At 39.6% G+C, this 26,139-nt stretch overlaps 1 protein-coding gene across 2 annotated transcripts in view; it reads right to left on the bottom strand.

Annotated features, from left to right (window-relative positions):
• LOC102457655 (2-hydroxyacylsphingosine 1-beta-galactosyltransferase-like) overlaps positions 1-26,139 on the bottom strand; it is an 82,668-nt gene that overhangs the window by 15,215 nt on the left and 41,314 nt on the right. For both annotated transcript variants that reach the window (XM_075929804.1, XM_075929805.1), the window contains exon 3: positions 137-279. In XM_075929804.1, coding sequence (XP_075785919.1) covers positions 137-279 — 143 coding nt within the window. The remainder of the gene's footprint in view (positions 1-136; positions 280-26,139) is intronic.

Here is a 26,139-nt window from a genome sequence, read left to right as displayed (position 1 = left end):
AATTAAGTCCCTCCTGCTATCCAGGTTATGTACATTGTGTGTCCCAAATTGAGTGTGCCTCCAACCAGGACAGCCCAAACATGAAGTGGGAAACTTTCAAATTTATGTCAAACATATGTTATACTGTAGTTCTTACCTCCAGATAACCCTCTGAGGAAGCCTTGCCAGGGCATGTGATAATTTATTTGCTATATCTTCTGACAAATATTTCACTCCAGCTCCAAATGAGACAAGGACAAAGCCATTTTCATTAGCACCATCCACCCATGTTTGAAGGTCCTGTTGAAACAAAAAATAGCATTGTGCATTGTAAAATAAGCATTAAAATAAAATTATCACTGCATACTGGAAATTTGTCAGTCAGTCACTACACAGCTTAGCAGTGCTTCATGAGGCATCTGAATTTTAGAAATCAAGTGGTATAATAACCTAGGGATTCAAACTATATAACTTATATTTGAAAGTTATTCATATTACAGTTATCCTAGTTTGGGTTTAACTAAGCCTTCATATCAACAGCCAATATCACAGGTCAAGAGATTCTTTCTTAATTTATTACAGTAACAAATACTGTTTACATATGGAAGCATACTTGCATCTGATCTCAGATAGGTACACATAGCTGCATATTTTGAAAAATCAGTTCATGTGCCTGCAAATGCACAAGAACAAGACAAAGTACAAATAAAGCCCACAAAACTCCAGAATTCAAAGTTTGATTTTAATCAAAAAAAGAAGGGAAGGAACTTTAAAATAGAAGATTTGTGCAATGACACTTTACTAGGATGCTAAAAGTACCAAAGTGTAGCACTTTAGGGATTTGAAGAAACACAATGTCCTTTTATGAATTGGCAATAACAGTACCAAACAAAAAATATTCTCTTCACAAATTATTTTTTTGGTAATTACTAGGAATATCCAGATCTTATACTTAGAGACTTCTTTAGCTTTGAACTCTACTAACTCCTCTTTAGTTTATTTAGATAGCTATGCACAGTATTCCAAAGACATAAAATAACAATATTATGAAATAAAACTGCCCAAAGCAAACTAACAAAACCTTCTACACAAGTTAAAAACTAAGGCTGAAATCTTGACACCATAAAAAGCAAAGGCAAAACCCACACTCATTTCATTTAAATGAGAGTTTCACTATGAGGGCTATATTACAATATACAAATATATCAAAGGCAAGTTTCTTCAGTTCTGTCACTAAAGTACAAATAGGATACAAAATATATGATATTCAAACAGTCAATTTTCTTACACTAATGTTTTACTACTGTCTCTGTAATGCCTTTAAATATTCTCAACAGCAAATTGCTTGCAATGGCATTTCTGCAGAACTCCTTCTACAAAACTATATACTCTAACACGCAATGTAACAGTGGAAGAGGTGAGAGTGCACATAACTTTTAGCACTTAGGAATTCAATTGGGTTTTAATTCATCTTAAATGCAGTGTAAAATAAAAATTGTGACTCAGCATGCATTATATGAGGGTATATGTTATCAGAGGTTAAGCCAGATTCTGCCCCTCAGAATTTCAGGGCACAAGATTTCCAATAATGGAAAGTCTGTCCATGTTTCACCTTTCCACCAGGCCACACAAATAATCTTCCCACCACCAAAAGCAGGTGAGCCTGATAGGGAAGAGGGCATGATCCAGTTGCCTGAGGGAATGATTCTATACCTCCATTAATGAACCTCAGCCCCACAGGAATCACAAACCCATGTTACATCTGCCCTCCCCTAAACACAGCAATAGCTCATAAATAATCCAGTGAGGTAATCTATGTCCACTAGGCATTGGACATTTTACTGGGGGACAGTCACTTGCCTACAGGAAAAGACATTTTTATTTTGAAAACACAGCGCAATATTCTCAGTAATTGGAGAATCCAGCCTCCACTAGTTGTATCAAAAATTCAATTTGCTGATAAATAGAGAGAATTAAAAAGTGAGTGAAAGTGAATGGTCAATACAAGACATGCTAATTTGTATTTTCTTATGACAAGTTAATTTTCACTTTCCAGAAGCACTGCAAGTAGAATCCCATTTGTAATCTACTATGTGAGGAGGCAAAAGTGACAATCCCGCACAATCAGCAGAATTTTATGGTACTGATGGGAACTTTCAACGGTTTATTTGCAAAGCAAAGCAGCATCAAATCTTTTATGAAACACAATATTTCAATGGCTAGTAATTGTATCGGATGTTACATGACATGTTAACTGCTATTTTTCAAATATAATGTATAAGCATGGGACAGAAAATACTACTGATATTAAAGAAGAGCTCTCAATAGAATGTTTTCCAAACAACTTACAATGGGTATCAGAATTACTCCATAACACATCAGTCACTTGTTGGAAATGATTTAGAAATAAGGAAAACAGCAACTGAATTAATGTACTGAGAAATCATGGCTCTACTGAATTCAGTGTGAGGTTTGCAATGGGCTTCAATAGGGTCAGGATTACACTCTTCATTTTTAATACAATAAGCAACGCTTGTTACCAGCTTCAGTTAATTAACACAGAAAAAGTAATTTTAAAATACAGCCGGTGCGTGAAGCCACAGAAACTGTCAGATTTTTTGATGAAATTTTGTGCAAAAAGTCTTCCAGAGTTCAGTACAGGACACAGTCCCCCTGAGAGGAACACAAAATTGACATTAAGTCAATTGTCCTAGTCTTGTTATAGTCAGCAGGAAACCGATAACAAGATCAAGTTGGTGTTTATATAAACAAAAGGAAGGAAGCACAGAAAGATTCCTTATTGATCATGATTTTGATCCAGGGCATGCAATAAGTAATTGAACTGTGCAGTATTAGTTTTCACTGGAATTCCACAGTAAGAGTCTTTTTCTTCCATTATAAGTCATTTTCCTCTTTACTATAACAAATAAATTACAAAAAAAAGATACAGCAAAATTCGAACCCCTCAGCAGATAAATCTTCCCAGGAATACTGTGATAGCAAAGTCCTGCAGAGTCATCTCCGTATGTCAGAAAAAGATTTGCCTGCTAAACAGAAATCCAAAACAAACACGACAACAATGTCACCAGGGATGGTAGGAAAAGGGAGGTAAGACCAGGAGAACCAGTGTGCTAAAAAGACTTGCCTTTTGCTTTTTGAAACACAACTCAAATCGTACTAAAACTCTACTAGCGTCAGTCAATGTTATAAACAGACGTGACTGCCTTACTGATATTGTAGTCTTCAGAATGCTATTTCATTTTTAAGAACCATGATTCATTTCTATTTTCATAGACACAGATACAACATCCACACAGCAGTAAGAAATGGGCATGAGAACTGAGACAACAGAAAATCAAGTGGGAGCTGTTTACACCATGCACCCTGTTCTGACAACAGCAACCCAAACAGTAGAGATACATTTTAGGACAAAAGGACATACAACTAGCATCCAATACAATGCAACATATGCAGGGTGACCAGCGCATTCCCTCATCCTTCACAATGCAAAGCCAATTTCCATTTTGTGAAGAACGCCTCTGAGTCACATCTTTTTTCCCCTTATCTTCCTAATTCTTTCTTGTTTTGGAGTTGGCATTCCATCTGTGACGGTTACTGTACCCTTTAGCGTCCTTGTGAGTCTAAAACTTTCAATTTCTATACTTTCATCTTTTTTAGTACTTTCCTCATTTTTTTTGAAATCCACCCTTTCATTGCCAAGCTAAATTTTGGTACAATTCTTCTCTTGAAAATATTAAAGTTAATTAAATGTTGATGGCTCAAGCTTAACCTTTTCCAGCTGTGTTTTATTTATGGCTACATTGAGACTAGCTTCTCCTTGTGTGCTCTAGAACAAATTGTTCCCGAAACACTAATGTGATGCGTTACATAAGATGCATCTTTAAATCTTTCCGATTGTGACACAGGATCAGGTCATATACTGCTAGCTGAAACCATCCCATTGCTATTGTTTTATTAGAACTAGCGTGTGTCTACACTGCACCATTTTTCCGGAGTAATGGCCGTTATTCCTGAAAAACAATACTAGCGTCCACACAGCAATTGTGTTATTTCGAAAGAAAATTGAAAGAACGGAGGGATTTTTCCAACGTTAGTAAACCTCATTCCATGAGGAACAACACCTCTTCCAAAAAAGATCTTTCAGAAAAGGGTGTGTGTGGACACTCCACTGCTGCTATGTCAAAATAGCTCTATACCTGGGCCATTTTAAAGTTATTTCTCCCCAGTGCCTCCTCGGGCTCTAAATTGAGATAGCACATCCACATAAGGGGAGCCTGCCTCATACTAATTTTGAGGCTTCCCTGTAGTGTGGATGCTCTATTTTGAAATAAGCTATTCCAGAAGATATCTTCCAGAATAACTTTTTCCAAAATAAGCTTGCAGAGTAGATGTACCCCTTGATGCCTCTTTGACTTCCCCTGAAATTTTGCACTCAGACAGTCTTTTTTCAATCAGGAGGCCAGTAATATAACTATTCATATATTTCTAGTCTTACCAATGGGATTTTTCTAAATATCCAAAGCACAAGACAGCAAATCAGAGGATCTATTATATTTTCACCTTTGTTGCTAATTTAAACTGTTTGCCTATTTCACAATAGAGAACAAAGACATAAGAATACCAACCAAAGATGTTTTGAGGCTTTGAATTAACGAACATCTGAAAAGCAGCTTGAGATCTTATGAAAGGTAGTAGAGAAATGCAAAGTACCATGCTCAGAACTAGAGAGAATGAGAGAGTACACAGAAACTTTGCTTTCCTTATATAGCAGTACACAGTGTCAACCATATTTCCATAGTCCTTGATTTAGGTTTACAACTAGGCACTCCCATGCTTCCCCGCTTTAGTCCAATACCATTACACAAGCAGAAAAGTATCACACAAGCAGTGTGACATGGACACTGATACTGGCACAGAGTGTGTATTTCACTGATTAAAAGCAACAAAATTTCAATCATGGCAAGCTTTCCTTATAACAAACAACAAACAGTACTGTTCACATGGGTTTTTTTTTCTTCTAGAAACAAGAAGCCATATCCTTGAGAGAAATTCAGAGTATATACTCTGTAATTAAGCAGCTTCAAGGTAAACAAAAGCAATCTTAACAGCCGTACCTTGTTGCATGACTTTCAATATATGAATAGCTATGGTGTTTATTACAAGGTAAACCAAAAGCAACTCCAATTAGACAAAACAAATAATACAAGTTGTGTTAGCTAACAACAAAACTTATCATTTGTCTTGTCTACTTGGTCTATAAGCAATTCAGCACAAGGAATGTTTCTTCAAAATTTCATGCAGAACCTACCTCATTGTATGGCTGCTTTGGCTTGGGTACGTCTACACTACAGAAGAAGATTGAAGCTGCCACTCTTGATCTTACACAGTTTGAATTAGCAGTCTAGTTAAGACAGCTAATTTGAAGTGAGAGGGGAACTCTGGTCTATGCCGGTAACCTTGCTTTCACAAGGAGTAGGAAAGTTGAAGAGGAGTGTTTTTTCTTTGACTTCCTGCAGTTAGATAGTGCCAAAAGCCGAGTTAAGCTACTTTGACTTCAGCTATGCAATTTACATAGCTGAAGTTGCTTATCTTAATTTGACTTTGTCCTGTAGTGTACACTTACCCTTTAAGGCCTGATCCAATTACTACTCTATACAATGAAAAAGCTCTCACTGATTTTCAGCGGAAACTTGACTGAGCCCCAAAAAGGGCAAATTATAAAGAACTGTTCTTTTTTACATAGCTGTGCTAGACTAGGACAAACCCAGGTGACTCAAACTGGTGAGCCTGAATCCTCGTCTCGGAATACAGATGTATCTTAATACCATTTGTTAGAGGCATATGTATGCCTCTAGCTAAGGAACAAAGTCAGGGATATTGCTATCCTACTTCCTTGGACTGCAGACTCTCTTTCAGCCCATATTCCCAAGCTGATGCTAAAAATTAGAAGTACTGCACATAGGTTTCAGATAATAAAGAATCAATAAATTCTGTTCTTAGATAGTATCAGAGGGGTAGCCGTGTTAGTCTGGATCTACAAAAGCAACGAGGAGTCCTGTAGCACCTGATAGACTAACAGATGTATTGGAGCATAAGCTTTCGTGGGCAAAGACGTACTTCATCAGATGCCCATGAAAGCTTATGCTCCAATACATTTATTAGTCTGTAAAGTACTACAGTACTCACTGTCGCTTGTTCTTAGATAGTAAACTGTAGAGTCCAGGGACTATGTCCTTGAATCTATTTGTACAGTGCATAGTACAACAGGGCCTTACCCTTCACATGGGCCTCTGGACACTAGAGTAAATATTATGTAAAAATAATCATCAGAAAATATATTGGATAAAGAACTGCAGAACAGTAATTTACACTCTCTGCTTGCAAAATTTATAAATTGCAAGAGCTATCCTCTACATTTTCTCTATTTTTTTATTAACAAGTAGGAAATTAAATCCAAACAACTAGTGGTAACTTACCTTTAGGTTGCAAAATGAAGCATGCAAATCAGTTATGGCTGTTTTGGAGATATTAACAGAGCCAGACTGCCCAAATGCAATATTTTCTATTACTCTCTCATTAATGAATACCATAAAATATGTAAGAGCTGAAACTTAACATTTAGAATATGAAAATCAGATTATGAACTCAGCCCTTAGAACAGGGCTACTCAATTTTGGAAGCCCCGGGGGCCACAATGATACTCAAAGCACATGCCAAGGGCCACAACTTAAGTGTGGTTGCAAATATACGCAAGGATATATACAAATATATACAAATAGCTTCTTTCACACTGACAGGCATGAATACAAAGCACTTCCCACAATGCCCCAGTGCTCCCAACACCTCCTCCCTGGGGGCTAGAAACACCGACACCCTGTATCTGTGGGTATGTCTACACTGCCACCCTAGTTTGAACTAGGGTGGTTATTGTAGTCATTCGAAGTTGCAAATGAAGCCCGGGATTTAAATATCCCGGGCTTCATTTGCATCTTGCCGGACGCCGCCATTTTTAAATCCCTGTTAGTGCGGACTCCGTGCCTGCGGCTACACGTGGCACGGAGTAGGTAGTTCGAATTAGACTTTCTAATTCAAACTACCGGTACACCTCGTACCACTAGGGTGGTAGTGTAGACATACCCTGTCTGTCCAGCTAGTTCATCCATTTGCATCTTTCAACACTAACACCGCCCGGAGACACCTCGCTGTTGTGGAACGTGTCCCAGTGGAGGCCATGTCCAAAGAATCCCACCCGCTGGCTGCATGTTGAGCCCCACTGTTACGCCGTAAGCTCCTTTTTACACCGTAAGCTCCCCCTCAGATTTACGCCCGCATCATCATCAGGGATTTCTGTCCTCCTGTGTACGCTCACCGACCCCGGTGCTCTCTGTCCCCCCGTCCCCCCCCCAAATGTCTAACCCAGTCTTGGTGCCTTGCAGTTTAGGCTTTGATTTTGCTGTGCACAATCACAGTCCTATAGATCCTCCAAAACGACCAACCACACCGGTGGAGGGCAGGGAGACTTGGGCCCTTCCTCACTTCAGGTCCCTAAGGGCAGAGAGGAGGCCTCCCTGCCTGATTGGTGGGGTGTGCCCATAATTCACCAACCCATGGGTTAGCTGCTGGCTCCTCTATCCTGTCCTGGGTTTGTTCCTTCCCTCCGTCACAGCTCCTTCATCGCCTTGGCATTCTTGCTGGGCTTCTCCCTTGGCTGACTCTGCCCCTACTTGGCTCGGAGCACCCGTCTTGCCTTCTATCAGTGCGGCGCGGCCCCATTTGTATTCCCCGTGCCAGGCCACACCGCTTTGGGCATCCCCAGGCTCTGCCCCCACCACCTTCCACCTTCCAGCATCAGCCTGCGTCTTCCCTCTGACTCAGGGGGCAGCGCCAGAGCACGCGGCACACAGCCGCCGGAAGGGCATGCTTTCACCAACAAACGCATCCTCCGGCTGCCAGCAAGCGTGGGGCTCAAGAGGCGCTGCGGCCACAGCATCCAGCGCCCCGTCACACCTGCGTAAACCTGAACCACACCATGGGCAACAAACAAATAAGCTGCGGACCGCATGCTGAGTAGCCCTCCCCTAGTACATGAAAAACAGTGGTTTACAAACATAATTTCTGTGACAATACAGTCACAGCCTTATCTTTAGAAATTTTGTGTTTTGAGTTCTTGGTCTTGCACCCCAATACAAGTTTCAGATCAGAACACTAGAGTAAAATAAAAATAATGAGGTCAATCTTGCCACTTCTGTCATTACTGTAAATGTGTAGTCCCATCCCTAGCCATCTGTGCACTCACAAATATCTTTTGCTGGGATGGTTGTAGACTTGGACACAGACCTCTATTCTGTGTCTTTTCTTCCATGATCTGATATGTTTGTTTAATAAAAACAGATATTTGTGAACATTAAACAGCAATGGTCTGTTACCAAACAGGAAAACTCACCGTCACAAAACCAGTATTTCTTCTCCTAAGATTTAAACATTATTTTTCAAAGACTTCTCTTGCTTTTCACCCTGCAACCAAAAAAAATGCTTTGGTTGAAAACCTAACCCCTTTAAAGTTCAAGGGCAAACCTCTCATTGTCTTCAGTGCAGCCATGGTTTCCCAAGTTCAGTGAACTCTGCCTGATCTCTAACCTGACCTGGCCTATGCCATTAATGTCCAGCCATTTTTTTCCTTATTTTCATGCTGAGCTCTTTAATGTTTCTTTATTCGAGTGCAGGTCTATCAACAGGTGGTGGCAGCAAGGAAGGAACAGGGGGGATAACAAAGGGAACCGCTCCCCCAGACCCAGTGATTGAAAAGGCAGCGTACTCCCAGTTCTTCTGTCACAAGCTCCACCCCTTCCAGGGGCACAGAGAAGCGCCCCCCCCCCCCATTTTGCCCAGCAAGACTGTTGGCTGCCCTGTTCAAGTGCTTTGCAAAAAAGAGATAAATATGTTAAGTGGGTCTTACACAATTGTATAGAAACCACTAGTAAACCAATTTCCCTGCTCTAGCCCTCAGTCTTTTCTCTCTCTCCAAAGGCAGTATCTCCACATTGTCTGGTGGCCATGATAGAATTCTGTCAGATTGCTTTTAGAGCCAATTTAGATAACTATCTCAAGAGCCATAAATGGCCATATATGCCTTTTTACCTAATAAACCCTAAGCCACGGGCTTTTGGCAAAACTTTTCCACTGGGAGAAAAAGTTCTGCAAACTATTAGACTTGGAGTACACTCCTGAGTTAGGTCAGTGGAAGGAGGCTTATGTTGACCCAGCTCTGTAAGGTCACACTACCCTAGGTCTTTCTACACTAAAATTTCACTCTTGCCAATGTAACTTGCCCACTACACTGATTTAATAGCTCCATCTCCACAAGAGGCATCAAGGCAGCATGGTTATATGTATTTAGGTTGGTTCAGTATCAGTGTAGATACTGTGTTGCTTACATCAACTGTTGCTGGCCTTGAGAAGCCAGCCCACAATTCCACACAATAACAGCATAATCAGTGCAAGCATTCTTGATAAGGATGCACTCTGCCAACATAAGGAGCAAAGAGTAGACACAAGTGATGTAATTACTGTATTACAACAGCTTGTAGCCAGACAGGAACCTCCCCTCTCCCCCTCCCCGTAACATCCATCTTTGCTTGCCTGGAAGCATACAGGGCACACAGAGCAGTAAAATCAGAATAGTCTTTGAAAGCCTGGAGAGGAGGCCCAGATATGCCAGCTCACCCAGTGTCCCTGGACAACTGTAATCAGAAATAAGAGGGTGGTCGAACTAATCGCTGACCAAAAGGCTGCATAGGAGTGCCTTTGACTAAAACCCATATTGATACGAATACACACTCGTCCGGGGAGGGGGGGGGGGGGGAATCTCCTGCCCAGTAAAGAATGCTAACAATTTAGTTCTCTCTCTTGCAAGTGTAAATTAAGTTGAAACTCCCTTGTAAAAACTGGCATCACAAAGATGGACCAACACAATTTGGCATCTTAGATAAAAAAGAGGATACGGGCCCCTTTGGGTATAAAGATGGGTCCAGCAGCACACTTACTCTGAGAGTCAATCTACCATCTATCTGCTGGTCGGGATAGGTGATTGGCCTCCCGAGGTTCCACAGGGACGCCCACCTCATATTCGTCTTTCCTAGGAATTGAGGGACCGGCCCTGGCCTGATACACTGAAGTCAAGAGGCACAAAAGGAGGTAAAAATTGTACCTGAATGTGTCCTTTGTTTTAAGTGTACACATAGATTTAGAGCTCTTCAAAAATTAAGCTGTCACTTGGTACCATTATTTCTATTTTCTATCTTTATTTTCTTTGTAACCATTTTTAAGATCTATATTTGCTAGCAGTTAAAAAATAGAGCAATAGCCATTGTAACCATATGATTTATAAGCTTTTTAAAGAATGTAGCTGTTTAAGCTTTAACCTAACTCCTTCAGTTGCTGTAACAAAACCAAGCACAATTTAAAAGAACTCCAGCCGGTCATAAGGAACAGATACAGGCAGAGCTGGGTGTTTGGATCATGTCGCTTTCAGAGGACAGATCTGTGGGGCATCTCTCAGCCTTCCTTAGGCTGCCCGCTGCGAAGGGATCCTGTATCCTAGCAGTCAAAGTCTGAGATGTAATAAGCTCTCTCTGTAAACTCTGGGGTGTCTGTCAGCCTGTTGGCTGCCCACCGCGAAGGGACCTGGTCCTAGCGGTCAAAGACACAGGCGTTAAACTTCTCGGGGCGCACGTCAGCCTTCCCTAGGCTGCCCGCTGTGACGGAACTTTGTGTCCCAGAAGTTAAAGACTCGGGTGTAACACACACACACACACACACACACAGCCCCGACCATCGGCCGACACAGCTGCATGCCGATGTAAGTTAGGTTGACTTAATTTTGTAATGTAGACATGTCTTTAGTTCCTGGATTTCAAAATCCATTCAGCATTCTTCCTCCTCTCCTCTTATCCAATTTAAATGGTAGTCATGTTGTTCTGAGCTACTGTAAATTCAGTGATCTGAATGCTCAATCTGGACAGTGCAAAAACTATTTTAGTGCAGGAAAATGTGATTTTGCTTCTTCTATGCACTCTTAAGAGGTCCCCGTCCATAACAGTTCAGACATCCTGCAAAAACACTGCATTCCTCCGTCTGCTTTAATGCAGTAAAATAATGTTCTTGAAAGGTCCAGTCTATAGGAACACTCTTTACTGCAGTGATAGTTATATGGGCATGAGGTCATGATGATATCCAGTCAGCACAAATTATTTACATACAAACCTGCTTCTGGAAATCCTTATTCCATTTAGTTAGTAATGTACTAGCCTCTGCAATACAATCCAGCTCAGTATCTTTCTACAGAATTTTAAGCTTATATATATTCCAGATGGTCAAATAATGAAATAAAGTTTCTTAACGTTCAATAAAAAAGCCAAAACATGAACACAAACCAAATCCCATTGAATAATTCAACCAACTCTAATAAACAAAGCATCAACTTTTTTTCATTTTACTATTTATGTTCACTGATTTGTCAATCCCTACAAATTATGGGTGCAATTTATCATAAAGTAGTAACTGAAATGTTCATTACTTTTGTGATTTGATACAGAAGACAGATATCATTTTATTGTCCTTCCCCTGCCCTCCTCTCCTTGTTTGACAGAACGTAAATAACAGTGGTGACCTCTTTTTGATATCGGCAGTGTACTAAGAGCTGTCCGTGTATTTTATTTTAACTTGAGATTTCCTAACATTAAAAATGTCAACATCTTAAAAAAGATTAACATGGCTATCCATCTGAGACTTTTAAAGATACTTTTACAAATAAGCTCAGTGGATCATGCCCTTTGTGTAGACTCAATGCTTTTTAAAGAAGAAAACAAGGAAAAAATCCCACTGAAGTATTCTAAAAGTTGTTTTATTGTTATCTGTTGCAAATTATTTCTCATTCTTAGGAAAACAGAATGCAAAGCTATTTGTGAGGTCAATACTTTCTCACCATCTTTATGGGAGAATCATGATTTGTTTATTCCATGTTTATGATATTTGATATGGCATATAACAATTTTTACAAGCACATAAAACCACACAGATACCAAAGTAACAGATATCTTGTAGAATAGACACAGATAGAGCTATATAGAGAACTGATATGCTGGGATCCTAATTCTAGTTATTCTCTCACTCTCTTCCTTTTCACATATTTCTCCTGACATGACCAATGATGTCAGGAAGCTGAAGAAGAGGAAAAGAGAAGTACACTACAAACCAGCATCAGTTATTGGGACTACATTCCTAGCATTCCCTATTAATCACATACATACTACAACTTTTTATACCACTGGCTTATTCCCACACAGAGTCTTAGATCACACTGCAAATCACATGATTATTTTTTACCTAAAGATAGACATCTACAGTAGGCCTGGAAGGTTGGCTTAAGGTATGCAACTCCAGCTATGTTGGATACATAGCTGGAGCCATCTTACCTTAAGCCAAACTTGGTGCATCTACACAGTGGGAGACTGATAGGAGCAAATGCTCCCGTTGGCTTCCCTTCCTCCTCATGACTGCAAGGCACCAGATGGAGCTGCCCTGAGCATTCCATGTACAGGTCTAAACAAACCCCGCTAAATCGAATGCCAGAACATTGATCTCCAGCATGGTGTGTGTAGATGTGCCCTAAATGAGGTATTTGATCATTTAAGGTTATTGATGAGGCATAGTTCAGTATTTTTAATCTGGAAAAAATCAGAAACCAGATATGTCTTTTTTTAAATTAAATTCCTCAAGTATCATGTATTTTCTGTTCAAGAGACTATCAAGGCAGTCTTCTCCTTCCCTTATAGTAAGAGTATGTATTTTAGCAAGCACCTCATAAAAGAGCAGATGTTATTAACTTGCTTTACTTGTTTTATATTTAACAATGAAGAATATTTATATTTAACAAGACTATATTATAGAAGAGTGAAGTTTAACTTGTAATAATCTTTTACTAAACTTCTGCCTGTGTTTGTATACTTGGAATAAGCAGTTATGGCTCCAACCATTATTATTATATAGAAAAACATCTTTTTATCATTCATAGACAAAAATGGTATTGTGTTGACACTACTGTGTAAGCTTTGTTCACTTTGATTTTCTAATTAGCTATTCTTAGCTGGTTTAAATGTTAAATGCACAGCTGTGACTATGGGGTGAGGTCCCAGCTGGCAGTAACCAGTGGTGCCTTATACTGAGCTTTGTTTCAAATAAACAAAGTTCACATATACAAACGCAACTGAATTTAATCATCAGATGCTTTCTCTGTTCAGCTCATAAATTCAAATGTGTAATAGTATTAATGTCTGCTCTCCAAATATGGTTGTGGACATCCATTCTTGAATGGAAACACACACAACGATATTTTACATCATTTCTAAATGCTAAAATATTATTTAAAGCAGAGGAAAACAGATTTAATTTAGAAAGTAGAATTAAAATAATGTTCAGTAGATAGATTAATTGATAACTTTATTTTATTTTGACCAATTCCTAAGCAAAGAACAACAAGACTGTACTGAGAGAGATTTTTCTTAGTATCCCACCTCTCTTGGTGGATTCTAAATTACAGAAGGTTGTTTCTGTTTAAATGCTACACTGTGAAATGCAAACTTTTAATTGGCTATATGGATGTAGTGGAACAAAACTGGGCCCTATAGTATAAACTCAATAAAGAAAACATTCCTGATGCAAAATAAGCAACAGTACAAATAGAATAGTGGCTAAGGGGTATATGTGTTCAGAGGTGGCTTGGGCACGTCATTTGACTATAGGTTTATTCCATTATTTTTCCTCCAGAGGGAGGTTTATTCCATTATTTTTACTATTGTGAGGTAGGATATGGAAAGGAGAAGAGGTCATGAAAGGCTGATGTGTGTATGTGGTAAATATGGTCAAGGAATGAATTTCTCTCCAACTCCATATCATCTTTCTATCTATTTTGATGATATCTCCAGTCTTCACAGACTAGAATTTTTGGCACTTCATTCCACTACAGATGCACACATTGTACAGCAGTAGAGGAGTAAAACAAAGATGGAGTGTATTTCTGCTGTTCTAGAACTTGTCCCCATGTGCTTCTTAGTTTTTAAGTATATAGACAGTCCCCAACTTAGGAACGGGTTATGTTCCGAACACCTGGTCGTAATTTGATTTGGTCATAAATCAGAAATACCCTTAAAGGCACTGACTGCGCTGTTCGAAAAACTTGGTGTACATGGTTCTCAACTTGAAAATATTATAATAGGGTTAACAGGAGATTGGTCGTAAGTATGGATAGTCATAAGACACGTGTGTTCGTTAGTCAGGGAGTGGCTGTAAATGAAATTAATAAAGTCTGCCTTTTTTTTTTTTTTAAGATTTTTGTCATTCAGATTCTTCGCATGCAACCTATTCCCCAGAAGGATATATTCTTGTGCCAATTAATGTAATAAAAAATGTGAAACTCTGGAACCTTTCCACAGATTTTTAATCAGTTTTAAACAAAAACTGAAACCATTTTTCTGAGTCTATTTTCTCCGAATTCATGTGCAAAAGCCAACCAGACCCTGCCTTGGATGCTACTCTTCCTTGATCACAGCCTTCACCTAGCCTGCTATTTAATTCTGGAATGTGCAGCTGATAAAATAAAACCGAGAACCAAAAAGAATTGATGTTTTCACAGTATCACTGAATTTGTTTCTCACAACAAGAATTTCACATGAGCTACTTCTTTGAACTAAAAAGTAGATACTGTTAAGATATCATTCCTTCCTCTCCTATCAGTGCAAATTATAATTAAAGGCAAAGAAAAATGTTAAAATAATATTAAACTTCCAAATTGATACAGAAAAAGAACTCAGCTAAAACTTCTATGGTGCCCTTAACTCATGCCCTGTTATACCAGGAAGTGTGTGTGTGGTATAAAAAGTCACTATTCTGAAAGCCATTCATTAGATAAATATTCATAGAGCACCAGATTGGAGATTTCTTGGAACAGGGGCAATATGTGTACTTGGGGAGAGAGGGGATATAAACAGCCACAAAGAAGAAGGGCCTGATCAATTACATTTGAGAAAGCACTGCACTATATTCATCTTAGATGTATCATTATTTAATATGCATTTTCATTTGTATATTTGTTTTATTAAATTATGAAAAAAATATTTTAAAAAAATCTATTTTTTTAAAAACTCTAGAGCAATGGTTCTCAACGTGTGGCCCGCAGGAGGCTTGCAACCCAGTCAGCTATAGCTTCACCCCATGTGGACATCCTCGGGGCCATAGACAGAGATCTGCATATGTTGCTTACTATTGTAAATAGGTTCAGAACCACTCCTTTAGAATGTATCAATGTAATGAATCTGGCCTTTATCATCTTCTGTATTCAAAATGTTTGATACAACAAAGTGGATTTTTTTATAAGAACATCTAGGCTGCAGTGGGGATGGCCATGCCAATATGCCAAATGCCATCCACATTTTCTACCAGGAGGTAGATTACAGATAGAGAGAGGTACTATGAGGTATCTTCATATGCTCTGCATCTCAATCCAGCATTTGACATATATACTCTAAATCATCCAAGAATCCTACTTTAATCCAGAGAACTTTAGAAATGCTGTGAATGTACATTGCAAAATGTTCAATGAGTTATGGATTTCTGACAAACACACCAAAAGAGGAAACTTGCCTTTCAAGCGAATGGATAGCAACTGAAAATCAAAGCTCTGTCCTTCAAAGGAGCTTATTAAAATTGGTATACATTGTGCCCAGTAAGAGGCCAAAGACATCTATATCAGCATCTTCACACAATCACAGGAGCTTTTTGGAAAGAAACGGTTAATGGAAAGTAGAATTGTCTGCAAAGATATGGGTACTGTGGGCAGGAAACCTCATTGAACAGATAATTTGTAGATCTATACTGAGAAAAACATCTATGTTTACACATATAAAACAAAGTTCTTCATCTCTAACAACTACAGTAGTTTAAAACACAAAAGCTTTGTGTCTGACAAACCAATCAAAATGAGTACACCTTTGTTTTGTTGATTATTGCAATGTATTTGATAGACTTATAATGCTTTTAATTAGAAAATCTCTTTATAAAATCTGCACAATTAAATAAACAATTTTAAACAAATTTAAAATGGAAAAGCAAATTCTCTCATGTGTAAGCATAAGGAATTTGATCCATATTGAACATCAGCAGGTTTGAACAATGAATTTTCAGGTTCCAACACAGATCTCTCCATCTCTTTTTTGCTACTACATATGGACCAGCTGCCAGAGGGGTGGTACTTCATGTACAAATTTGCTAGTGGCTCACATGACTATTTGCTGGACAAGAATAGAGCATTAAAATGTACAACATTCCAGACTTTCAGAGAGGAATGTGGTCTAGAACATTAGCTGCAGCCATCATAGCTAAACCCGTATCTCACTCATTCGCTTGAAGATGTAATGTGGCTTAGTCAGGAGTGGCCCTAGACTAGCTGCCAGCAACTGGCACCCTAGGTGAACCATGAAATTGGCGCCCCCACCTCCAAACCCCTCAATAATATTGGGCCACAATTTGGCGCCCCATTTAACTTGGTGCCCTAGGCGACTGCCTAGTTCGTCTATATGGACAGGCCGCCCCTGGGTTTAGTGGACAAGACATCACTCTGATATATTAAGAGATTTAGAAGCTATTGCTAGCTTTCCTTTCAATAACCATGTGCAACATCTGTCAAATTATTTGTAAAAGAGAGGAATGATATTTGACCTTTTTTTCAGGAACAGCTTGAGAGCTTGTAAATAGTAAGATAATTGTAATGCACTTAAATATAAGCAAGTTCTAGTTTGGGTGCATTTTCATTAGACCAGAGATTATTTGGACAGATGCTGGACTGATCATTGAACATTGCCTGACTCAGCAGATTCCCCACAAAATCCAATAAACTTGAGAAATCTATGATGAAGTGACAAGTAGGAAAGGAGCATCTGGGGATACAGAAATTATGACAGGAAGGAATGATCATATTAAAAATCTGGGTTCTAAGACGATTAAACCAACAGAACCAGTGAATGAAGTAGGTAAGAATGGGGCAATTGGTGGGTAGATATTTTATATGGACATTTACTTTAAGGGGAAATAATGAGGGGTCACTAGATACAGCGAAGCACCGACAGTATGGGTATATCTACACTAGCTCGGTAGTTTGAGCTAGGTAGGCAAATGAGGGCAACCGGAGTTGCAAATGAAGCCCGGGATTTAAATATCCTGGGCTTCATGTGCATCTTCCCGGGCGCCATCATTTTTAAATCCCCCTTAGTCTGAACTCCGTGCCCGTGGCTTCACGCGGCACGGAGTAGGTAGTTCGAATTAGAGCTACCTAGTATGTAGAGATCCTAATTCGAACTACCGGTACACCTTGTTCCATGAGGAGTAACGGTAGTTCGAATTAGAGATCCTAATTCGAGCTACCTACTCCGTGCCACGTGTAGCCGCAGGCACAGAGTTCGGACTAAGGGAGATTTAAAAATGGCGACGCCTGGGAAGATGCAAATGAAGCCCGGGATATTTAAATCCCGGGCTTCATTTGAAACTCCGGTTGCCCTCATTTACCTGCCTAGCTAGAACTACCGAGCTAGTGTAGACATACCCTATCTCTCTTAGATCCCATCAGCATTCTTATAAAATCCATGGCGGATAGGTTCATCAATGGCTATTAGCCAGGATGAACAGGGTTGGTGTCCCTACCCTCAGATAGCAAAGAGCGACAGGGAATGGATCACTTGATGATTGCCCGTTACATTCATTCCTCTGGGGCATCTGGCATCAGCCATTGTCAGAAGTCAGGGATGGGGCCTTTGGTCTGACTCAGCATGTCTGTTCATATTCCCCCTTCTCCTTAATGAATACAAATCCCACACAGTGTGCCAAACCTCTATGGAATTCTTTTAGAGCATTCTGGAACAAAATCCTATTAATTTAATATCAAAACTAGCAACTCTAAGAGAGCAGAACACGTCTGGAAAAGAGTCAAGATGGCAGAGCTACCTAGTATGTAAAATCTAGTGATCTGCCTTTCAAGATTATACAGGAAGTAAACTTAAATCTAACAATAATAATGACTCAAGAAATGAAAACATCTCTGCTGTCCTTAGAACATCCAGCTGGATGAGTAGATCTTAGGAAAAGCTTTCTAACTCTATAGTTAAATACTGGAACAGGCTTCAAAAGAAGACTATGGAATCCAAGGTTTTTAAAAACTGGTCCTGCTGTGGCATGGAAACAGACTAGATGACCTCTCAAGGTCCATTCCATCTCCACATTTTTATCATTCTATAATTTCAAAATCAGCTAAGAGTAGTAGAACAAAAATAGCAACAATAGGCATCAGCTCAAACAACAATAGCTACCCCTCTTCAGGTCTTCAAAAACAAAATCAGCCACTTAAAAGACACTAATGTTAAATATATACCTTTGAGTTTTCCTGAAGTAGTGAAAACCCTGATTCAACAAAATGTTTTTCTGAATGGATTCCAAACCGACTGGATCTACAGGTAAAAAGAATGTTAAAATAACAGAGCATATTAGGCACAAGACAGCCTTCATCCTTAATATGTTGTGCTTCAGAAATGTAAAGATCGGGTAGTCAGTTTTATGAGTTGCAATAGAAATCAATTATCAAACAGATAAACCTGTCATTTTGCTAGCATTTTTGCTCTCTTTCACAGAAGCACATAACTTCATTCACTCCAACAAAGAAGCTACTTCAAGATCACCTAGTTTTAGATATATTCTTCAGATTCAGGAATCTTGAGGATCGTTGAAGAACCACAAAGTTTTATGTTTAAAAACTCTATGAAAGCTCTAAAATTAGTAAACTCAGATAAAAGAAGTCTATTTCAAAAGTCATAAAACATTATTTGTATTAAATGAATACAGTATTTCCAAATATCATTGAATGGCAAATGTATTTGTTAAATTAAAGATAATTAAATAATTAATTTTTCTGATGTATGTATATTGATATTACTAGTTCCAATTATTATAAATGGAGAGCACCTCAAAATATTTATACTATGAAAACCTAAATATGGGTACTGCTTAAGAGCAGCTGACATTTTCCACATAATTTACAGTCTCTTGTACATATGAGTGAGAATTTATGAAGTCCATTATGATCCTTTTCCTATAGATAGGCTCCCTGATCATCCCCGATAGCCCCATATTTTCAATATGGATCTAATATTTCTAATAATTGGTCCTTAGACTGACTAAGCATACCTGACTAAGCATACTAGCGAGGGATAAGCGCAAGCTCCTACACTCATTCAAGGACACATGTTACCCTATTGATTAATGACTAACTTGATCTTGTTTAAAAATGTCATAATTCAAAGTTTTCCACTGTTTATTTTATTGAAAATTAACCAGTATTATTGAACTTAAGAAGTTTCCCCTGAAAGAAGTATAATGAGGATAAGGAAAAAGGGAAGGGAGAGAGAATTATCTGTTAGTTTGCCACAATGCATTATCATTGTCAGAGGAGAACACCTATATGAGTATTACTATACACTTCCTGTTGATTCATAATGACTGGACTATTTTCTTTCTTTAGCTGAGATGGTCTAAAAATGAATCTACACATATTGTCCTCAATAGGATACTGTATTGTACAAGTGATAGTATGGCTTTGTGAACAAGTCATCCTACTAAAATACCTGTGTATTATAAACTAGATAGCATATGAAGCAACTTTATATGGTACAGAATGAGAGTTGAGAATTAGCCTATTGAGACTCCAAAGATAGAAAACAAAAAGGCGTATTTAACCTCCTCACTGGAAATTCTACAAATGGGCAGCTGTAATTCAAAATGTTTAGAACTTATTATATTTTACAGAAACACAAATCAACACTCCACATTGCAAAGCAGCAAAGAAATATATTACTTTCCTATTAACCTTTCTAACTTAGCACCTAACAAAGACATTTTATCCGAGCAGGTGATCTCACAAAATCCCATCATAAGGACCATTTCTGCATATTAAGAGGATTTTAAAGTTCTTTGCCACAATACATGAATTATCATTGTCTTCAGGGCTATATGGGCTTCCCGGCTTTCCTCCATAGAAGGTATATAAGATTGGATGCCAAAGGACTGTGGGTTACTGGAAATTTTTCCGGGGCAAAAGACTACTACTTTCTTTGAACGACTCTTGGTAAATTTAGTCTACCTTCCCAGGAATTCTATATGTAGCTACAAAATAGATATTTCCTACAATGTCGTCTTTAATGACTGAACTATTTTTCCTCTTTATCTGTGATGATTTAAGAATGAATCTACTTGCATTGCCCTCAATAGGATGCTGTATTGTACATGTGATGGTATGAATATATGAACAAACAGACGTACAGATTGAACCTCTGTACTCCAGCACTCTCTAGTCTAGTAACATCCATGGTCCGGCAGATATCCTATTTAGCCACATAACCACTAATAATGGATGTGGTCAAGTTTCCTGTGGCCTCATTAAGGTTGTTTACAGCCACCAGTACTGGCTTTCAGTGTTGTGCTGCTATTTATCTCTAATTTACCCCTAAATGTCTTCTAAGGCTATGCCTACACTACAAGGTTTTTGCGCAAAAGCCGGTGGAGCGTCCACACCTCAAGCACGTTTTTGCGCAAGAAAATTGACAGAACAGAGAGCTTTAGCTTTCTTGTGCAAGAGTGTCTATGCAGTGTGGATGCTCTCTTGTGTAAAAGCACATCGCTTTTGTGATATGCTTTGAGGTCTGGACCCGCTTTTGCGCAAGACATTTTTGTGGAAGATCTCTTCCTCAAAAGGCTTCTTGCGCAAAAACCCTGCAGTGTAGACAAAGACGAAGAGCCCAATATGTAGTGGAAGAGTTGGCAATGCTGTTTGACTCTATTGACCTCCCGTGGTTTGGCAAATTCTCTGCTTCAGCACTGGTCATGTTCCAAAGGTGCCAGACTAGAGAGGTTCAACCTGTATTTAAAGCGAGACTCATAGTAAGTAGAAAAGAACCAGTTAGAATGTAAAACCCAAATAATGCCCTGTCTCTATTACACATCTTCTTTAGTCTATATTCTGAGTTTCTGATGTTAAAATTCCTTGTATCACTGACAAAAAGCATTTGGGTATCCTTTTAACTGTCTCTTTGTAATACACACAGAGCAATAATTTCTGTGACGTAGATTTTTCTGTTTTCATTCCATTTTCAAACAAACAAACCCAGATCCATATTTGCAATGTTCTAAATGTAGCTATTATTTAAACTCACTCAGCATTATTTATGGGGCTGTCAGTACGTTCCTTGGTCACTGTAAAATTACGTTTGTTTTGCTAAGGGCACCTTATCATATGTTCTCAATTGGTAATTCACACAGGTAGATCATATAACTTTCACTCACAAAGGTCAGTGGTTTTCAACCTTTGTTCGTCTGCAGATTCATAAAAAAAATTGAATGCAGATATAGACTCCTTTGGAAATTGTAGACAGTCTGTGAACCCCCAGGTGTCTAAGCACTGCAGTGTGAAAACCACTGATCGAGGTGAACACTCACAGAAGCTGCCTCATTGAATTCAAAAGGATTGCTACATCAGTGAGTGCTCACCAACATGAGTAAGGATTGCATGATCTAGCCCTCTTCTGTGTTTAATTCTTTATTATACATGCTGGGCCACATCCTTAACTGGTGAAAATCAGCACAGCTTCATTGCAGACAACTGATTGCTAGAAACCAAAGAACTGTCCCTCTGAAAACTGATCATTGGTACCAGTTCTTTGGCACTCACTCAAAAGTGCAGAACACAGTATTTACTGTGTTCATGCATCTGACGAAGTGGGTCTTTGCCCACGAAAGCTTATGCTCCAACACTTCAGTTAGTCTATAAGGTGCCACAGGACTCTTCGCCGCTTTTGCAGATTCAGACTAATACGGCTACCCCTCAGATACTTGACAGTGTTTACTGTGAGCAAAAAGCATCTTCTAAATCTATATTCCTTAATCTACTGAAAACAACACACTGAAGAAAATTTCTACTAATTATGGGGTACATATATTTAGGGCTGTCCATAGGATTAGCGGTGCCCAACAAGTACTATAAACTGGTGCCCCCATGCCTGACTTGCTCTTAGTAAAACAAACATAATTTTACAGTCCACATGCATTTTAGTAAAACCAAATTGGCTGTGTCCAGACTCAAGGGTTTTTTAGAAAAAAGTAGCCTTTTTTTTTAAAAACTTCACCTGCGTCTAGACTACAGCCGCATTCTTTCGAAATTAAATCGAAAGAACGCGGCTTTTCTTTCAACGACGGAAAACCTCATTTCACGAGGAAGAATGCCTTTTTTCGAAAGTGCTCTTTTGAAAAAAGGCGTTCTTAAATGCAAACAGGGCTTTTTCGAAAGAATGCATCCAGACTGCCTGGGTGCTTTCTTTCGAAAAAGCGGCTTGCTTTTTCGAAAGAACTGGTTGCAGTCTAGACGCTCTTTTTCGAAAGAGGCTTTTTCAAAAGTAGCCATTAAGTACAATATAATGGTGACGGACTAAGCACTCTCTTTAGCAGCAATAGGGTTATAAGAGCGCCTGTCAACATTTTTTGTATCTCTAATGAAAACTGGCCCACTCCCTCCTCCCTTGTCACAAATACCTGTCAACTTTATTTTTGGTTAAAGTACAGATTTTTTTTTAAACAAAAATGTTGAAATTGAATTTGGGATTGTTAGAAAACATTTTTTTTTGGCAAACAAAACTGTTAAATGACAATCTCACATGGTTTTGATAACAACATTTAAAATGTCACCAAGACCCCAACAAAAAGAGGAGAATTGATTGATTTTGAACCCTGCGCAAAACATATGGTTGAAAAAAAAATTTAAAGAAGAGAAAATAATCTACAAGAAAAATAGCTCTGATCTAGGGTTACCAGATGATTTAAAAAAAATACCGGTCACACTTGATTTCAGATGGGGACCAGCCTGGAGGGGAGCGGGGCTGGCCGGGAGGAGGTCAGGGGGAGCAGAGCTGGCCAGAGGAGATTGGGGGAGGGGAGCGGGGCTGGCCAGGAGGAGGTCAGGGGGAGCAGGGCTGGCCGGGGGGGGGGGGGAGAAATGGGAGGAACTGGCCAGCAGGGAGTGGGGCTGGCCGGGAGGGGGTCGGGGGGAGCGCGACTGGCAGGGGAGGGGGGAACCAGCCAGTGGGAAGCAGGGCTGGCCCAGGCTCACGCAGACCTGGAGTGCTGCCTGTCCCACGCACGATCCTGATGGGGTGCACGGGGAAGTCCGGCCCCAGGGATTCCATATCACCCCGCTCCCACTCCCCTCTTCTCTACTGCGTACTTGCGTACTGCATGGCTGGTAGACATGCTCATGCAGTGTGAGCGTGTCTACCAGCCAGGCAGTACGCAACTACATACTCATACTCATGATAATAATAAAACTTAATTAGAAAATACCGGACATTTATATGTCGGGTATTTTCTCACTTTGTTTCCCAGACAGAAAGCTCAAAAATCGGACTGTCTGGTTCAAAACTGGACATCTGGCAACCCTACTCTGATCTGATAATAATGTTTGATTGCAAAGCTGACCTAATGGGAGCACTGTAAACAGCTTTCATGTGGCTCAACCCTGTCCAGCTAGTCCAATAGCTGCAGTAGAGGAAATAGGTGGAAAGCTATAGAACTCCAAAAAGCTACCTAGTGCCAAAAGCAATAACAAAACCTCAGGTCAGGTCACAACACTACACATCACCACCTGGTATCTTAGGAGTGGGGGGGGGACATACAGGGCTGTGTCTGCTCCTCCTGCCCCAATTAGTGAATGGGGAACCAGGGGACAGTGAGGAGACTGATATGGGCCAAGGGAACAAGAGGACAGTGATGGGGAGGGGTCAGGGGAAAAGGAGGACAGTGGGGAGGGAAGGGAACAGGAGAAGAACAGTGATGGGAGAGGAATAGTGAGAGGGGCCTTGGAACAGTGAGGAGGCAGTGAGGGAGCCAGGGGAACACGGATAATTATGGAAGCAGGAAAGGCAGTGAATGGAGGATGGATGGGGGGCACAGAAGGGGCAATGGAGCAGGGGGGAGGGGCAGGAGAACAGGGTGACAATGGTGGGGAGCAGGGAGGAAGCACTGAAAAGAGGCAGTATAACAGTGAGCATGGATCTAGTTGGGTGGGGCAGAGATGGACTCGCTACCCATGTTGCGCTCTGCAGCAGCCCCAGACTGGCATGCACTCACTCACTTGGACGGAAGGGTTGCAAGGGCTAGCTGGATGCAGAAGAATACTTGGAACACTGTCCCTCGACTTGGGAATCTGTGTGGTGACCAAAAGCCCTTGGGCCCAACACACCTGTGTAGTTTGCATACTGGTAGGAATGGTCCTGTATATATGGTAGTGCGTACTAAATGATCAATTAACTGACTACCGTATCAGATTCTAGAATTGCCCAAGCTATACACAAGTCAATCAATTTGTCATCCAAACTATGAGTAGTCTTTAGTATTTAGATTTATAATGAAGGCTAGCTAAAAATGTTTACTATTAACAGAATTGTTATATTATTTTATTGATAATTTGTAAAATAAAAGCACAGCAAGAGCCAAACCAACTTTTCCTGGTCAGGGACATAATGGGGTATAAGGCATAACAGTAGTGCAGAGTGAGGGAAAGCAGCCTCCACAAAGCCTCCTTCTATTTCTTTTTTCCATAGAAAGTGTACCAAAGCTGGACTCCACCACCCCAACATGCTGGGCTTTTCAGCATTGGGGGACATAGCCCGTATCTAGTACAGTGTAACTCAAGATATTGAGGAAAGAATTAAAGAAACTGGGTTTGTTTAATCTGGGAAAGAAAGTACTGAATGGGGACATAACAGTTTTCAAATACATAAAAGGTTGTTATAAAGAGGAGGGAGGAAAATATGTCTAGTTAACCTCTGAGTATAGGACAAGCAGCAATGGGATTAAACTGCCGCAAGGGAGGTTTATGTTGGACATTGGGGAAAACTTCCTAACTGTCCAGCTACGTCTAGACTGGCATGAATTTCCAAAAATGCTTTTAATGGAAAAGTTTTCCGTTAAAAGCATTTTTGGAAAAGCGCGTCTAGATTGGCAGGATGCTTTTCTGCAAAAGCACTTTTTGCGGAAAAGCGTCCGTGGCCAATCTAGACGCGCTTTTCCGAAAAAAAGCCCCGATCGCCATTTTCGCGATCAGAGCTTTTTGGCGGAAAACAGTACTATGCTGTCTACACTGGCCCTTTTGGGCAAAAGTATTTCGGAAAAAGACTTTTGCCCGAATGGGAGCAGCATAGTTTTTCCAGAAAAGCACTGATGATTTTACATGAGATCGTCAGTGCTTTTCCGGAAATTCAAGTGGCCAGTGTAGACAGCTGGCAAGTTTTTCCGGAAAAGCTGCTGATTTTCCGGAAAAACTTGCCAGTCTAGACACAGCCTCTGGGTATAGTTACACACTGGAACAAATTGCCAAGGGTAGTTCTGGAATTTCTGTCATTGGAAGTTTTTTAAGAACAGATTAGACAAACACTTTTCAGGAATGGTCTAGTTATTACTTAGCACCAACTTGAGTACAGGGGACTGTACTAAATGGTCTTATTAAGGTCTTTGCCAGTCCTAAACTTCTATAATTCTATAAAGAAGGGAAAAATGAGGCAATAGATTGTGATTCAGAGTTACACTCTATTTACAGGGTTTCTTATGGAATAGTGCAGTACCATGATACTCCATACATGGAGCTTGTAGCAAAGTAACAATGTAATACATGGTTTTCCTTTACTCCTGCTATCTCATAAAACATTTGGTATTTTTAATTTGCCTCCACTCTTGTGTTGTTTGTTATCTTGAAAGCCATTCTTTTGATATATGATAATTTAATGCCAATGCTGTAATTACAAAGTCCAAAGTAATGAAGGTTTATATTAATTCCTAGCCAAATGCAAAATGTATTGCTATATCAAGGGAAGTTAACAATAATGGTTCTGTGATTACTTTAATGATTAGACCTTTTGTTCTCACTTTAGCCATGTCTACTTAAAAACCAGTCTATTCCCTTTCCCTGCTACAGGATATTGTAAATTGTTTTTGTGAATGTAAGAT

This window comes from Pelodiscus sinensis, chromosome 5, assembly GCF_049634645.1.
Source record: "Pelodiscus sinensis isolate JC-2024 chromosome 5, ASM4963464v1, whole genome shotgun sequence".
Taxonomy (NCBI): Eukaryota; Metazoa; Chordata; order Testudines; family Trionychidae; genus Pelodiscus; species Pelodiscus sinensis.
The sequence above is the reverse complement of the archived record's forward strand: the minus strand, read 5'-3'. Positions and strand labels throughout refer to the sequence as shown.